Raw genomic sequence first — 18,344 nt, forward strand, 5'->3', positions numbered from 1 at the left:
ACAGACACACACACGCAGGGGGATACCATCATTCAAGAAAGGCAGAGAATGTAGGATCAAAAGGCTTGTTTCACAAAACCTCATGAAGTACCCTCTGCTACACCTGTAAGCCAGCATGACTTCCTCTCAGTGAGTTACTCTGGTGCATCAAGATTGTTGCTTAGTTTCTTATTTCTACATCTTGAGGTTGCTCTAAGAGGCATAACCAGTTCTCACGCATCAATCCTTCTACAGGGCTTTCCCCCAGGAGCTATGAAAATGAGAACCCACCACAGATTTGCTTCCCCATTTTCTCCCTGCTCAATCGCCTCTGACAGCAGTCCCCAGTCTCTGCACTATAAGATGACCACAGGATGGGATTCACATGGGCAAGCCCCAGTGCTCAGGAAGCTGGCACCACGGTAGCAATGCAAGGTGTTGCCTAAGTGGGTCCCTGTGCTGCAGCTGCTTTGGCGGGTGAGGAGAGCAGTGGCCCACAGGCTCAGTGATGCTTGTCCCTAAGAGCTTCTAAGCTCAAAACAGAAGTATTCCCACCGCGTACTGTTGGACTCATGGGGTCTGATGCTGTCAGTACTGCCAGTGCTCTTTAGGCAGCAGCAGCAGCAATTTGGGAGCTCTCAGCCTTTTGGGATAAAGGCCTAGGGCTCAGGAGACTCAGGCTGGTTATACCAGCTGCACTTTGCTTGCCTTTTTTTATTTTCTAAGCCTATTAGGATACTTCTCACAAATCCCAACCTTGCTTTTCGAGTTACCTTCTATCTTCTAAACTTGTGACTTGCACTGGAAAAGAAAATGGAGGCATTTCCCTGCTAAGTCTGAGGTTGTTCATTCAGCAGTCAGGGTGAGTTGTATCAAATTTTTCATTTAACATCATTAAGCACAGGATATGGAGCACAGAAATGCCACTTCACTATTCACAAATGCTACTGTCATTAGATAAGCTTCTCTCTGACAGCAGCATGGCAAAGAGATTGCTTTTCAAAGGTGCGATTGAGGCTGGAGTTCCTGAGTAAAAGAAATTTTGGGCTGACAAATCATAACAGGCTGCAAAAAGAAACCTGAAGCAAGCTCTTAAAGCTCAAGTCATGAGCTCATGCAGTCCCTAAATACCTTAACAATAAGCCACTTTGGGCTATCTGGCTTCATTTCCTGGTGATGGAAGTGAGATTGGAAGGGGAAGAACAGCGTATTCCTTTACTGGGCACAGACACTCAATGCTATATTTCTCTCAGAGCACAGCTACACAATTCAACACAATTCAAAATTGCATTGCGAGTGCAGTGCCAAGTCCTGCTCCGGAGTAGGAGACTGCCAAACAAAATACAGTTAAAGAGTCAGCATTCCTTTGTAAATGGATGTACTTGATATGTAGAGGACTAAGCGTCCATATGATTGTTAGTGCTGAGCAAAATCTGGCATCGTAGGTGAAAATACTGTTTGCATTTCAATTTGCCCTTTCTAAATGTAGTAGTATTTCTAGTGATGTTAGTTTTGATGTGGAGCACTGCTTCGCTCAACAAGAGACTTGCAAGAAGCAGGAATGAGAAAGCAGAACACTACTTTAAATGTCACTAGAAAATGAAAATAAACACTGTCTGCAAGGATAATTGGGCAGAGCTATTCAGGGAGCCTCTCACAAGGAGATGAAGGGGGGCAGAGCCCAGTGCATCTCGTGATGACAATAACACCTTCCAGCTTTTCCAGACATCCCGCAGGAGCCAGGCAGATCAGGATAAAGCCACCAGACTGCCCGACTATGATAGCTGCTGGCTGTGCTGCTGCCTCAGGGGTGGCACTGCAGCCCGTCAGCTCCCCCCAGCTGGCTGGGTTTGCACCTGGATGCCACCCAGACAACAGCATCACCAGTTCTGCAAAACAAAATGGGCAGAGCCTGCCTTGTTACCTTGTATATACACTTGTGTAAGTCGCTAAGAACTCCCTCCTCCTCCTCCTCCTCGTCTTCCTTCGTGGTCTCCTTTTCCTGAGCGAAGAGCCGCCGCCTGCCCGTCTTCAGTGGGACGTCGACCTCTTTTAACTTGTTGCGGAAGCCATTTTTGTGAACCACGCCATTGATGAGTCCGTTTTTGGGCTCAAACCGGGGCAAGGAATGGAACTTGTAGGCATTCTCCAAATGTCCCTCCAAAGGTCCTTTCCTCTTCTCCAAGATTTCTTTTTCCAGCAAGACCTCCTTCTCCAGTTTCTTGTGCTCCTCGGGGGAGAGGGAGTCGTAGGAGAGCAAGTACTGGCAGTAGGCTTCTTGCAGCTTGGCCAGCCTGTCCTGTGCAGTTTTGGGGATGCGCAGCATGTCTGCCAGCTTGTTCCATTTCTTGAGGTCAGTCACTTGCTGCATCCCCCCCATCTCGTTGATCAGCTGGACGAAGCAGGCCAGGTCGAGCTCGCAGCCTCCTGGGATACACATGTGCCAGGCAGCAGAGGAGGGGAAACGAAACACAGGAGCAGGTTAGGAAAGCTGCGGGCAGCTCACATCAAGTGTGCTACCAGGCATATACGGGACATGCCACTCTTACAGCTCCAGCCACCTGGGCACCAGAGCAGGATTGTCACTATTTTGCCATTTGCAAGGGTTAAATTAGCTCTCCTCCTCAAGCTTTATTCCCTTCTCTTCTCAAAGCCCCCCCAGATATCTCCTGACACTCATCTGGTCATTACCCAGTGGCCAGGGAGATGAGAGTTGCCCAGCTCTCTAGCAGCTCTCACTCTCTCACCCTCCCCTCGCCTGCCACCAGTCCCATGTCTGGTTTATACCAGCAAAAAGCAAAACAAGTGTCAGGATGGGTACTGGCAATCAAAAAGAAAAGTACCTGTCCTTTCTGGAGATGAAACATCAATTATCTAACATTTGCACCACACCTTGAATACAGTTAGTATTTAAAAGGAGAACAGTAACATCATTAATTTCACTAGAGGTAGAAAAATCCTTTAAAAAAAAGCCTACGGAGGCAGGGATTTGTTTGGGGTTGGTGCTTGCAACTGCATTGTAAAGTTCCAGACACATTATTCTTCCAGTTTGAGGCCATCCATATTTTATACTCCATTATGTTTTTCTATGTTTTAAGATGACAAGCACATTCCAAACTCCAGTCAAAAAATAAAAAGGGAGGATTATACAAACTGCAGCATAAAAAGCAGCCAAATGGACAAGGAACAATAAAAGAAACATCATAAATATTCTCGCAGAACAGAAATAAATCATCAGCAGAAAGAGTGAAGAAACAGACCAAAGACCACGTACAATTCAACAGGACGCTGCTGGAGGAAAAAGAGAATTAATACAAAACTCGCGCCAACGTCGCTGCCACCACATTGTCTCTCCTTCCCCTTTTTCTTTGAGAAAAGTAAAAAATCATTATGCCATAGCTGTTTCTGAGCACTTAGAAATGCTACCATACAACAGAGAAGTGCAAGAAGCAGTGTTACGGTAAACATTTACTGTAAGATGCACAGCTACAGCATTTTAAGGATGCTATAGCATCCTGCTTGCTAGTGCAGGCTGCATTACTTTCTTCAAACTACCCAGTGCTGCATCTCAGATGCTTCACAACTGATCCCAATTTTCCTTCTTCCCTCTGCTTTCCCCTCTTCCACCACTTGTGCCAACCCAGTGCAGAGGGAGGCTCATCAGTGTAAACCTGCATGCAAGATTTTGGGATGACAACAGTTGTGTCTGAGGCAGACCAGTGCCAGAGGCTGCTCACTGATGCTGCCCGCACAGCGCTGGGCAAAAGTGTGAAAAAAGGGGAAAGAATCCAAGGGTACAGCTTTGAGGAGCATATGACAAGGGTGGAGTCAAGGGCTATGAGGCAGCAGATACATTAAATTTAATAATTTGGGGGGTGAGGTGGGTGTTTACCAAAATGATTAAGTCTTGAAGCTGAGAAAAGGGAAACACCATGAGAAAATTTAAAAAAAAAGCAACCCGAGTTTGAAAGGTTTTATTTCTTTCCTCTTCAGTCCTTCCCAGAAAATAACTTTCAAGCTGGCCTCTATTACAGGCTGTTATTTTTTTGGTCTCGTATTTTATATGCACAGTTCACAAATAAGCTGAAGGCATAATTCAAGATGACTTTTCATCTCAATAGATTCAGCGACCTACATAAAGTTGAATAACATATTCCTAACTTCAAAACAAGTGTGGTCCAGGTTTAATGTTATATGTGTTCTCCAGTGGGACAAATAGTGCACACCCAGCTTAAGGTCCTAGATTCAACACTGTTTATGAGCTATTTAAGAAACATGATTTTCTCCTGCATCAAGGAAATGATTGCTCATAATCACTCAGCAGTATTAGAGCTCGACCAGCACATGTTTCAAACAGAGCCTTGCATATCTAGCAGATCCTCCATAGGGCCAGTTACGGTTTACAAAACGGTCTCAATTACAATTCCATTTCACACAGTCATAACTTTTGGAAGCATTTATATCTCAGGCTGATGTTTTCCAGCACTGAACTAAACACGTTGCTTAAACTTTCCTTGAAAGGCTGAAGGGAAAGGGAAGGGGGGGGGGGGAAGGAATTTTAACCCCATTTATAAGCACCTACAGCAAAATGGCTTGTAAATAGGAGACCTGGCACATGTTGTGCAGAAACAGCATCTTTGGTTTTGTTTTTTTGGGTTTTTGGTTTTTTTAATTGTCTTAATTTCACAAGGTTAGGAATATTTTAAAATTGCCTAGTGAGCAAGCTCATTTTAAAAAAAAAAAAAAAAAAATCTTAGATCTTGCATTTAATATCAAACTCTGGCACTACACAAGTTGTTGGCAAAACTCCCACTTACTTCAATGAAAATGTGATTTGGCCATGAAAGGAGGGATATGCACGCATGTCTACTTAAATAAGTGTGCATTTATCACCACAGATTATTTTATCTTTCTTGCTGGAACCAGTAGATTTCTCATCTTTGATGATCTCCAGCTTCTCTTCTCCATTTTAGTTTAAAATACAAGATAGGTAGGAAATTAACTGCAGAAAGGATACATAGGATGTACATTTTATAAGAGACCACAGTATGATCTGGTTATATAGCACCCAGCAGAATAGAATCCTTGCCTATTAATTAGCCTCTTAGGTGCTTAAATAATACAAATAATTAACAGTAATGCCATCTTAATGCCGAGTTAAGGTATTTCATTAAAAAGTTAACATTGCTCTAGGAACGTTAATCGAGCTGTCTTGCACATTTTCTTCTCTCTCTTGCCAATGTAAATGTAATTCATTATTATTCTCTATTAGCATACAACCATTGCATACGTTAGGCATACAAAATGTTCACTTATTGCTGCTTGAGTGATTTTAATTTTCAGATTTCCTTGAACGTTTTACATGGCTATTGCAACAGAGTGCGAACCCTCGTTCCTCCTCCTTAAATTCTGTCATTTCCCTGTTCTACCCTGCATCAGTTCACCATAAACTCTGCAATCTCTTCATGCGCTTTTATGCATTTTCATTCACTTACCATATGTGATATAAAATAAAGTTTGAAAACTGGGGGGGGGAAGTGTTGTGAACAGTTTAAACAGAAAAGTGTGTGCTTTAATCCAGCTAGTGTTGATAGCTGCCTGTGATCGGATAATGCCTCAAAGGCAAAACTCCAGCCTCAAGTTGCAACATGCAAGTCCTGTGAGCTCTGACTCAAAACACTTCAAAAAACAAAGGGAAGGGCTAACAAAAATTAAAAACACAAGTTTGTTACTCTGTGGTGGCTGCAAAGGCAGTAGAGCTGCAAAGGAGGTGGCTCATTCAATAGCTCATTTGTATGCTGCTGTTGTCATGTTTTTACAAACTATTGTCACATTTTTATCACGTGTCATATTTGACAGCAGACCATAAACCAAGAATTCTGTTAAATAAGTGATTCTCACTCAGGCATTAGCCCTGGCAGACACCTGCTGGGAGAAATAATGAAACCTCCATTTTGCAATCAACCACATTTTACTGCCTATTCTTGACACTTAATGGTTGTTAAATGTCAGCAGGTCACTGCAAATTTGTGATTTTAAGTGTCTGAGTACCCAAACAGAAGTCAGTTCCGAGATATTTTCTTTCCCCCTTGGTTAAATGCTTTTGAAGGAAGAGGAAGAGGGGGGTAGGGGTGGGGAATGTATTAAAGCTTGGCAGTATTGCAACCTGGATTTGGAAAACATCTTTGGAAAGGTCTGAAAAATATTCTGAGGCAACACTTAAACCGAGGCTATCAATATCCATAGTCGTACTACTACAAAAACAAACAGCAGGGAAAAGAGAAGATCCTGAAATCTGGTGACCAAGAGCCCACATAACGCTTTTTTTGCCTGGGTGAAATAAAGAGCTGGCAGGAGGAAAGTGGCGATACAAAGTCTCCCTGGAAAGCTCTCCAACAACCTACCTGCATCATGCCTGCCCGGTGGATAAAGAGAGAGATCCAGAGCTCTGCAGTGTTAATTGAACAGGGGTTTGGTTAAGCATAAAGGCAAACGGAGCATGAAGTTGTATACGCACACTAACAAGCAGCGGCAAAAGGCCAATGAAACCACAGCCCTTACCTATGAGTGGGAGTTCGTCCATGGTAATGCCCTGAGATTTGAGGTGCTTCTTGATACAGGCCAGCCGCTGCACGTTGGGTCCCCAGCGCCTGCCTAGCTTGTGTATGTGCTGAATCTGTGTCACAAACCGCATTTCATCATTTAGCTTGCACTCAGGTCTCCAGTCTGGAGGAGGAATCACCCTGCACATCCCATACTTCTCTACCTGAGCTCGGACTGACTCAATGTATATCAGTGGGTCATGAAATTCCTTGGTGGAGGGCCTAAGGATGGGAATCTCCCCCAGCATCCCCCACCCAGACTTACTACTGCCCTTTTCGTGCTTTCCCATTGAGTCTTGTGGCTTGTGCAAGGACTCCGCTTGAGAGGTAGAACGATTTTCACAGGAGGCATTTTCAGTTTTGCCATGTGCTTGTTTCCCTGGCGTACTCTTTCCAGCAGTGGCTCTTTTCGGCCTATTTCTTTCCAAACTCTTCTCTGGCACTTCCTTTTTAAGGTGTCCATTCAGCAAAGGCTTTTCTATGGATGCCTTTTTGGTGGCAGCTTCTGCCAAGTTGACGGCCCCTTTCATTCTCTTGGTGGGCGACTGTATTTTGTCTATGTGATTCGTCTCTTCCAGCCTCCTCTTCGAATTGCGCAGCCCCTCCCTTAACTGTCTCCCCACCTCCTTAGTGCATGTCTTTTGGTTCAACTTGCCATTGACTTTTACACCATTAACAGCGGTATTGTTAGACTTGGATGCTCCAAGGGATAGCACCTGTTTGCGGGTTTTTGCATTGCTACTTTCTATTTTCCCTGAGATTGTGTGGTTGACAGGTGAACTGGGTTTGTGGTGATTTAGTTTGGTTTCCTTGACCAGTTCTTTCTTGGCTTTGGTGTATGTGACAGTTCCCTTTGTCACTGTTGCAGTGTACTTCACAGTTTTGGACGGTGAAGGTCTGACTTCTCTCATCTTTTTGGCACTGGCTGCATTTGCACTCGGAGATGACATTCGAGTGACTCCGTTGACTTTAGAAACCTGCAATGCCAGGAGTGTTGCAGGGGGAGCAGAAGGAAGGAAACAGAAAACAGAAAAGTAAATTAATAATGTCACCATTCAGCCATGGCATCCCCATGACCGGATGACCATGTTCTGCAGTCCTGACTCCTGGCCCCTTTGTACAATCTTCATATAATGGTTTTCACCCAGGAAGGACGGGGCATTTGTAATAAATGAATAAAATAGAATCATTGTTTGGGTTTTTTTTTAAAAACCAAAACAAAAACCAGAAAAGTCCCCAGAAAGCCAATCTTGCTTTTGGAGGGGTTGAAGCCTCCGGCATTACGAAGGGTGAGGTCCCTTCCTTGTCTACCAGAAAGCCTGTTACAGTATCACAAAACACCAGTAGTCTGATTTACAAACTAATGCTTTCCTTATCTCTTTTTTCTGGCCCTTAGACACTATCTCTCTCCCATCCAACTTCCCTTAAAGTGCACACACAGTTTACTACTACTTAGCAGACAAACTAGCCAGCGTATACTATCTGCTCTAACTGGAATGGGCATGTTTTGCAAAAAGCACATACTGAGATTCAAAACAACCTCCTGTCTATACATATATATATATAAAAAGAGATATCAAACACATTATGCACTCAACAGATCAGGACAGGATGCAGTCTGTGATATATATGAAATCTTGGGAGGCATCTTGTTGCTGAAGACATTAATTTGAAATAAAAATGTATACAGTACTTCAATGCATGTTTTTAAAGTTTGGTATCTGGGCAGTTTTACTGACACACATTCTATTAGCTCATATTCACCACTCACTAATGTGCCATTGCAACCTAGAATTGCTGGACTCCACTGCTTTCTATTAGACATTGAACACAGCTATGAAACTAAAATTTCTATTTTAACTATGAGATGTTAAGCACTGAAAGCAACCCTCAGCTTCGAAGGGATTGTGATGGCTCAGCACTATCAAAGTTGAGCCCCATTACTAAGAAAATTAAGTTCAAGTTTAAACCTTAAACGAATTTCAACATTTAAACAAGTTTAAACACTGTCTTCTCACCTCCTTAAACTACAGTGAGTGAAGAAAAACACATCCAAAAATCAGGAACATTGATAAAAGTTCTCAAAGTGTGAAAGCATACACTACAATCACCCCCTCACCTGCACTTGGGTAAATGACACCATTCCTGCAAAGTTATAATACTTCCCTGTGGGATTTCAAAATCCTTGCCAAATTCGTAAGCATGGCAGCTTCTTTCAAATAAATGGAAGAATTGTAGTCACTTGTAAAGTAGGGATAAAATGTTATAAAATAGGGATCAAATAGAGACTGAAAAGATCATGGTATGGTCTTGCATTACAGAAAAGGAACTGGAACTTGAGGACTTTGCATACATGCACACACTTATGTGTACACATGTATTTACTGTGTGAATTTTCTCCTCTGTGCTCCAGAAGCTGGAGCAGGTGTAATGTCCTTTTAAAACTCATCCATATTCTTGCCCTTCCTGTGCTTCCAAGCTAGAAACACTTAAAGAAAATCCAGTTAACTGATGAAACAAATTTTATCTTGAGCTTTCCAGGGACACAGAAGATATCACCGGGAAAGCAAACACTTGCTAACAGAAATGCATTTACCCATTTCCCTTGAAACTTAGGCAGTACTCTGCATTTGAAATGGGGGCCTGGATTTGACATTTACAGCACTTATTCATGCCGCAGAGCAGACAAAGGTAGAAAGCTGCTGAGACATTGCCTCTGGCCTGCAGCAGCCAGAACAAGCGTTGAACATCTCTGGCTTTATAAATAGCCAGGAACATTGATTACAGATTTCATCTAGACTAATAGAGAAGAATTGATTGAGAACTGGAAGGGGAAGGTAATCTGGGTGACAATGATCATGAAATGAGTTTTCAATTCTAAGATGTGACAACAGTAGAGAAAGGACAACAGACTTAATAAAGGGGCAAACTAAACAAAACAGAAAAACACCTGCAAAAAAACTAAACCAAAGCAACTCCTATTCAGAGGAAGGGCACAAAGCACCAGCCATGATATATGTTCACAAAGTTCTCTAATGATTGGAAAATTAGAAAAGAATCACAGTAACAAGTGGAAATACAATTATGTGACTAAGGGCAACTATACAGGAACAGCAAAAGCATGCATGGGTAAAACCAGAAAGACTAAGGAGCTAAAGAAACTTCAGTTAGCAAGGGACATAAAATCAAACCGAAAAAAACATAAATACCTTTAAAAATAAAAAGACCAAAAAGAACAGCGGACATCAACCACCACACAAGAAAGGAAAACAAATCTCACAGTTTGGCTACAGTTGGGTCTTCTTTTGCATTAGCCTTCACCAAAAGTACCACTGACTGAATACTTACCAGATATGTAACATAACCAATTTCAGCAAAAGAGTTAGGAAGGTAACCCCAGCAAGCTAAAATGTACCTAGATGACTTAGGGCATGGCTCCTGGAAACAAGTTGAGGGCAGGCAGAGTCTACCTAACTTCAAACCCTAAAATCATTCTGGAACAAATCATCAAACAGTTAATTTGTAAACACACAAGCAATAAGAAGATCATGTTAAAAATAGTAGTAATAACAGAAACAACACAAACAAAAAAAACCCCACCCCCAGTTTTGCCAAAACAGCACATCAAGCTAATTTAATCATCTTCTGACAGACACCTGGCTGAGCAGGTAAAGAAGCACCTCCACTTCGGTAGGGCTCCAGTCACTGTCCCACATGATGTTCCATCAAACAAGCTCCTGAGATATGTCCCAGGCATAATTACTCTAAAATGGCTTCACAGAAGACTAAATAAAGTCATCCTCAAGAGAAGCTGTTGTTGTCATAGTTCACTGCCATCCTGAAAGGGCGTTTCAGGTGACTTTCTGCAGGGATTTGTATTGGCCTCAGTCCTACCAAGTATTTCCATCAGTAACTTGGATTATTGTAAAACCTGCCAGTGACGCACACCTGGAAGGGGCTGTAAGCGCTCTGAAGGCAAGGTCTAAATCAAAGGCAATCTTGCAGAATTTATTTCAGAACATTTCTACAGTACAACGAAGTGCTATTTTTAGGAAGGACAAATCAAATACATGTAGGGAAAGAATAATATTTGAGGACTACAGCGAGCTGCAGAACTCGATGGCAGTACGAAGCACGTAAAGCAGTTTGAGACCCATCATTCAGAGCGTCAAAAGCAAGGCACAGGAGCACAGGCTTTCCTAAGCAGGGCTGGACCCAGAACTGGGCCCACACTGTAAGAAAAAATATAGATAGTGGAGCAAGTCTAAAAACGCACAAAGTGCTGATGTACTTGGAAAATATAATCTTTATTGAAAATCCCAGGGAGCAGGGCTTATTTAGTCTGAAAGATGACTATGGGACAACTCTGTAACAGTCTTCTGATGCACAAGGAGCATCTCTGAAAAGAGACAGTAAATCCTCTTTCCATATTCACTGGGAAGAGTGAGAGAAAAAAAAACTTTAATTGTCTACAACAATCATCTGAGACACAACTAGGAAAACTTGCTCCTTAGTAGAAAAGAAAAACACTGGAAGAAACAGTCAATGTATGTTTTGAAGTCTCCTCTACAGGAGGTTTTCCAGAGGTTTTAAGGATGTCATAGCTATATTACTGTGCAAATCAAGACAACACTTCAGAGTGAGCACTCAGGCTACGTGGAGGTACCCTTGTCACTCTATCCTTCCTATGATTTTTTCTGAAGAAGCTGGGACCAAAACTGAAGGGCCATCAGGGGGACTCCTTCAGCAAGGGGTGGGGACACAGGGCCTGAGAATGAAATACAGTCATGGAAAAAGTGCTCATGGAGAAAGGCAAGATCCTCACAGCTCCTCCTCTTCAAAGGAAAACATGCACCATCACCTTTAGGCCAGAATTATAACTGCCAAGATAAAAAACGCTGGAAAACCACTTTCATTAAGGAAACAGCAACTTATCACAACTGTTTAGAATTGTTAGAATACCTCCACACAATGAAAGCTTACATCTCTAGGGGCCAAATCTTGAACTGAACTGTCCCTCCTGAGCCTCCTTTTCTTCAGACTAAACCTCAATTCCCTCAGCTGCTCCTTGTAAGACATGTGCTCTAAACCCTTCACCAGCTCCGGTGCCCTTTTTTGGACACACTCCAGCACCTCCATGTCTTTCTTGCAGTGAGGGGCCCAGAACTGAACACAGGATTCAAGATGCGGCCTCACCAGTGCCAAGTACAAGGAGACAATCTCTTCCCTACTCCTGCTGGCCACGCTATTGCTGATACAGGCCAGGACGCTGTTGGCCTTCTTGGCTGCTTGGTCACAAGCTGCTCAGATCCCTCTGTAGAGCCTTCCTATCCTCAAGCATATCAACACTTCTGCACTGCTTGGTGCCGCCCGCCAACCTCCTGAGGTTGCACTCAATCCCCTCAACTAGATCACTGATGAAGATATTGAACAGAACTGGCCCCAGTATTGAGCCCTGGGGAACACCACTTGTGACTGGCCACCAACTGGATTTAACTCCATTCACCACTGCTCTTTGGGCCCAGCCATCCTGCCAGTTTTCCACCCAGTGAAGAGTACACCCATTCAAGCCATGAGCAGCCAGCTTCTCCAGGAGAATGCTGTGGGAAATGGTGTCAAAGGCTTTACTAAAATCTAGGTAGACAACACCTACAGTCTTTCCCTCATCCATTAAGTGGGTCACTTTGTAGTAACAAAGTGATTGACATTAACATTATATGACTCGAAGTCTTGAACTAAAGGTGAAACTAGGGATATGAATAATCTTATCTTTGCTTTTCAGCTATCTTCTCATTTTTGCTGACATTTGTTTGTTTTCAGATCACTCTCTTCTCCAATTTACTGAACACTTGCCTTGCAGTAAAAGACACTATAATAGATTTTAAATTTTGCTGTCTTTTCAAAGTCAAATGGGACCAGCACATAGTCTTGCAGAAATTTGTTTGCTGGATTTGAACTGCTTTGCATACACACTTTTGCACAGCACCTAGGATCCAGCCTCCAGACACATACACACGCATATACAAACCAGATCCAGCAAACAACTTGCTAAATAACAACCACAGCAATGACAGCAAAATTAGCAATACCAGCAATGGTTCTGGTACCAAACAAATTCAAATGTGCAACTGATCTTGAATTCATTCATAAAAATACTTCTGTGTTGGTATGAGTTTTACAGAAATAAATTACCATATTAGACCAAGAGAGGGCCCCATTGAACTACATTTCCTCTGCCCACAAACCCTCTGAAGTAAGGGATTTGGGAAGACAGAAAGGGAGGAAGGAGGAGTGAGGGAACACATAACAAGTGCAAGGGCTCACTAGAAAAGGAAAGAGAGAAAGAGAAGAAAAAACAGAATTTCACTAGATTTCTAGTGTTTTGTCTTTATTTTCTGTAAGACTGAACAAAACAAAACCACACACATAAATAAATGTCATGAACAAGGAGCAAAACCATACTCTAAGTAGGAGGAACATGTGGCTGGCACCCTGAGAAAACAACTCTCCTCTTGGAAAATATTAAGAAAGTCAACAAAGACTCAGGACAAGGGCAGGAAATTTAGCAATGCCACCATAACTGGTAGGTCTAACATTTTGCACAAAGTCTTTCTGTCAGTCAAAAATGCATAATCCACCTTTAATTAGTTACAGCCACATTTTTATTAAAAGTAGTAAGAAAGTACTTATGTTCCTGTGGGTTGCAGTAGAAAACTGAAATGCCAGACCTTTTCTAAAATAAATAAATTAATTAATTAATTAAATTGAAAGAATCATCATTTCAACTTACAGCCCCTTATTTTCTGAAGCTTGAGGACCACACTCTGTGAGGCGTCTGTGTGGCATGATTGTTGCTCATACTGCATTGCTTTAGAATTTCTCTCCATTTTGCACAGCACAGCTGGAAACATCTAACACTAACTCTACAGAGCAAAACCCACTTGGATCATGGAGAAAATCCTTCTACACCTGCCTTTTCCCTTCCAAGACCTACCTTCAAAAGTGACAACAGTTTACTTTCACAAGAATTTTAACCATTCATACTTCAATGATACAACTTTAAAGCATTTCACATAAGTGTTCCGGTGAGTAAAAATAATTAAATACAAAGTGCATCCTTATGCTTTGGGAAAACTGTTCAACATGAAGAGGTCATGGCAGAGCATGACACAGCAAGGACCATAGGATGCCGGTAGTCACAAAAAAGAAAGCTGATAGGATGCAAAAGGCAGCAGGAATTCAAGCTGATAACTAGCTAAGCAAAAATTGCCAGGGGGAGGTGCGGGGGGGGGGGGAAGAATGGAAGGCTTACAGAAATACAGAGATATACACTGTAGACAACCTTCAGGATCTCAAATTTGATTTAGAAGGCAATACAAATCCAGCGCAAGTACAGGGCATGAAAAGACTTCCTTGGCAAGAGCATCACTGTTCTTCTTGCCATTTTTCATTTCCAAGCCTATGACTGACAGGTGCCATTTAAGGCACTGATGGCCCTACAAGGTGGCAATTCCAGCTCCACTGAAGTCCAGGCCAGCCTACTTGGAAGAAAACCTTTAGATGCCAGCAGATAAAGACTGGCTCTAATTGGCCTGTTGAGAATTAACCACTGAAGAGGAAAGGAAAAAGAAAAAAAAAGGCAGCAAGCTTTCTGCACAGCATTGCCCTAGCACAGGACCCTGCTATTTTAGTAGCCCTTTGATCCAATCATCAAAAATAGATGGAGACACATCCTGCCCAAATACCAGTCACAAGCACTGAAGATTGGTCTGCTCAACTTCCATACCCAAATACAAGTCAGGCTGAGACGAACCTCTTGCTGAATTTTTTGCTGGTTTTCAACCAGGTAACATGAAACTCTAAATTACTCTACACCTGGTACGTCCACTGTGAAGGAGGCAATATCCTGGAGCACATTCTTTACGCATCAGGCAAAACATTTTTTCCAGACTCCGAGGCTTGTGTTGCCCACATGCAATACAAGACACCTGAGAGTAATGTCAGCTTCTCTACAAAGCCAGTGAGCCTCTAAGATAACCCAAGCAGACCAGCCACACACAAAAGGAGTTCATTTTTCCACGTGCTGCCAGCCTTGGCGCTGTCAGTGGAGAGGCCAGCAAGAGTGCCAGTTAGAAAGGTCTAATAAATTGTGATGTGAACTTTACTCTTTCATACGTACACAGTGGGTAATACAAAGACAAGCTTGTAAAGCATGTTTTATGATACTGACTTCCCATGTAGGTATCACACTTCTTTTATTCCTTCTTTCTCTCTCTCTCACTGAAAACTAACTCCCTGCTGTCTCCAGAGCATACTTTTAAGGATTGCCATGTTTGCTCTATGCCAGGCAGTGGAAAATGGAGCTAGCACCTTAAAAGTCTGCATTTCCCATGTGTCCACAGTAGGGTACAATTCATTACCTGTTTCCTTAAGTCCTGAGCCGATCTATGAAGAGTGTGGTGGTTGTTAGCGGTGAGCCCTTTCGTAGAGGAGCCAGTGTTTGTAGTAGGATGGTGATTAGCAGCAGCCTGATCTTTTCGGCTCTCAGCCTTATGTTCGCTGTTCCTCTCCTTCCCTGGTGTGGCCTCTTTGCTTTTGTGTTTCTGAGCAGGTTCCTTCTCCTTCGATGATTTGCTGGACCCATTGAAAACTGAGGAGAGAGAAAATCAGACTATTAAGAAAAAAAAAAGAAAAGCATAAAAAACCATACAAGACAAAACTCTTCATTCAAAACAACCCAACTTTCTCTGCTGTCAGTGTTGGATATTTAGTTAGTATCTTCTTGCAGCTAAAGTAAATCAACACAGAAATAGAAGGACTATTTTGCATATTTCTTTATATGAACAGATTTACTATAGTATTTCCTTTGCTTGTTAACACACACTAACCTCAATATCCAAATCTAAACATACAAGGTATACTACTGTTTTGACTGACCTAAATTTAGACTTATCAGTTTGGATTTTATTTATGACAGTTTTAATTAACTTTATGCTGTTGCAGAGAGTGAATTCTAAACATAACCTAAACAGAAAGAGCGGTTATTTTTACATCAACATAAAAGAAAGGAAACGTTCCACGAAAAACCATGTTTTGTTTTTATCAATACCCAAACTGTTGAACCAAACTGACAGACAAGCTGCAAATAGAAAAAGGTACTTCAGCAAAACCAGGAAAATACTAAAACTGGTTTGGAACATGTCATATAAAGTAATGCTGGGACCTAGGCTGAGCACCCTAGCCTTCTGCTGAAGCAAAGGGATAAGGCAGCACAGAACAGAAACCCTATTTTTTGTACAATAAATATTATACAAATATATACAAGTCCACATCAGCAAGTTTTCTTCTCATTCCTCTGTGGAAATTAATTAAGAATAGCCACTGCTCTTTCATTGTCAGGAAACATGAAAAGCTGGAAACATGAAAAATAAACATGTTGCATTTCTCTGTTTGTTTGTTAATCAAAAATGAGGTGAATTTATGTCAGAGTGCTTCTTCAGAGAAGCACCTGACAGAGGTCCACGAGGCTTGTGATCCAACACTCACAATGGCAAGTGCCCTCCTGCCTCCTCTACTCCTGGTATTTGCCCCTGCCTTTTTGGCTGTGGTTTAGGCAAGGATGCAAATAAGAAAATTCATAAATACTGAATAGCACAAGTGTCTAAAAATCATATTTATTGCACACACCATCTGTTTGGGAATATTAACTAAATGACGTTATTGTTTTCTTGTGAAATGAAAGCCTTCTTTGTCACTAAGCACGATATACCTACAATACGTATCTTTTTGTCTAAATTGTGAAGCTTAGCTGTCTCTACAGATGTCCTCTAGCACTACAGTAGTAGCAACAGTACTAATAATAAGCAACCGATGATCCTACCTACCTCCAAACCTTCCCAACCATCTTTCTACCTTCCCCCACCACACCCCCAAAAGCCGAAACTCCAGCAAGCTATTGAGAAATCTGTTATTCAGGTCACTTATCATATTCAGTCAGTCATAAGTGTTGAGGCAGATTACGTAAAAAATCAAATATTGCGATTGCTTTTCTTTCTCTCTTCTTTCCCTCTTGTATAAATTGAGTAAGAATGAGAGAAAAGCCATCAGCACTGAAGGCACTGCAAATTCCTCCATGGCTCCACGGCTCTGTCACTCCTGAGCTCAGGAGCAACTGGCGCTGCCCCAGCCAGCCAAGGATTTCTCAGTGGTTTCCATGAAAGTCATGTAACCTTCGTGTCTCATTTCCAGTGATGGAACTGATAATTGCCAACCTCTCTCAGGGAGTTCACGACAATACATTTATCCTCCTTTGTAAGGAATTCTTACATCAGGTGGAAGGTGCTGCAAACACACGAAGCACAACTATTTGTTTTTAACAAGACATCGCACGAACAACCAATAGCAGCTTGGTTAATATGTACTTCATCACTGTGAGTGATACTTTGCTTCAGAGGGAACAAACTGTATATACTGGTCTGCTCATATGGAAACGTTAAGTCACAGCCAAAAAGCCAAAAAACCCTGTGCACTTTTATGGTTTCCCAAAAGAAAGAAAAAAAAAAAAAAAAAAAAAAAGGGAAAAAAGAAAAAAAAAGAGGGAACATGAGACAAGGTATATTTTATATGCAACAGCTCATTAATTTTAAGTGTCGTGGGAACCCTGCCAGTTTTACCCTCTGAGTAATTATCTTTTGTCTTAATTTGTAAGATTCTTGAAAGGGGGAAGAGAGAAATGGGAGAGAAAAAATGTTCACTCTCACAGGAAAAGCTTAAAAAGCTTAAAGCCTGAAAACACAATAAAAAGGGAGAGAGGTAGATGCAAAACAGTCCTAGTCAAGCTGTCTCCAGTTAAACAGTAGATGGTATCAGTTTCTATAAAAATCAGTGTGTGTTTCTTCCAACACCTAGAATATTGTTGTATCCAGCTAGATAGGTACAAAAACCTTTCTGCAATAGTAAGTTCTGCAAAATTCGCAAACATAGTATGTGAACAAGTATTAAAACGTTAACTTGATTAATTACAAAACACTGTCACAAGCTAACCATTTAAGGGGGGGTGGAGGGTGGGAGAATCCCCTGGACTATACTTTTGCTCCCATCTCAGTAAAAATGTAGACATAAGTTATTTAGATAGTAAGTTATTTAATACAATACAAGATTAAACTCTGGCCCTAATAGCTAGTAAGACAGTTCAGTGAAAAGATTAAATCACCAGGAAAGACCAAAAAGCCCCCCAAGAAATCTCATTGTTGAAGAGTAACTAACCCACTTCTCAAAGGAAAGAAAACAATAAGACAATCAAACCCCCAAAACTCTGCATTAAATATTACTGAGACCAAGCCTGATTTAACAATAAAATTATTACTAATTCTTTTGTGTCTTCTTATGCCGCAAATTGCATTCTCCTTCATGTCTGCCAGCTCTTCGATATTTCTGAGGCATTCAGAAAAGCAGAAAAGGTGTAACTTCTGCTTTACGAAGCCCAGATAGTGATAGCCCACAGAGTGAAATACTTGTGGGTCTTTTGGTTAGCAGTGATGATCAAACGCAAAGAAACTGAACCACTACATTCAAAACTCACAAGCACTGGGGCTTTTTAAACCACTGATATAATTTATGGCAGCAGAGCAAAACTTTACGGCAGGCGTGATCCCCACGGATGCACCACAGTGCTCTCTGCACCAGGGAAGCCCACATACAGGTACATCCCAGCTACAGTCTCCCATCCTAACTCGGACACACCCAATGTTCTGCTCCCAGTTA

General features: G+C 41.9%; 1 protein-coding gene across 11 annotated transcripts in view; it reads right to left on the minus strand.

Moving 5' to 3' along the window:
• JARID2 (jumonji and AT-rich interaction domain containing 2) overlaps positions 1–18,344 on the minus strand; it is a 221,545-nt gene that overhangs the window by 22,902 nt on the left and 180,299 nt on the right. For all 11 annotated transcript variants that reach the window (XR_003994398.1, XM_030506081.1, XM_030506337.1 and 8 more), the window contains 3 exons: positions 15,002–15,231; positions 6,541–7,558; positions 1,904–2,406 (listed from right to left, as the gene is read on the minus strand). Coding sequence is in view for 10 of the 11 variants with exons in the window: in XM_030506081.1 (XP_030361941.1) it covers positions 1,904–2,406; positions 6,541–7,558; positions 15,002–15,231 (1,751 nt within the window). In the remaining variant the exon portion in view is untranslated. The remainder of the gene's footprint in view (positions 1–1,903; positions 2,407–6,540; positions 7,559–15,001; positions 15,232–18,344) is intronic.

This window comes from Strigops habroptila, chromosome 1 (assembly GCF_004027225.2).
Source record: "Strigops habroptila isolate Jane chromosome 1, bStrHab1.2.pri, whole genome shotgun sequence".
In the NCBI taxonomy this organism is placed as follows: domain Eukaryota; kingdom Metazoa; phylum Chordata; class Aves; order Psittaciformes; family Psittacidae; genus Strigops; species Strigops habroptila.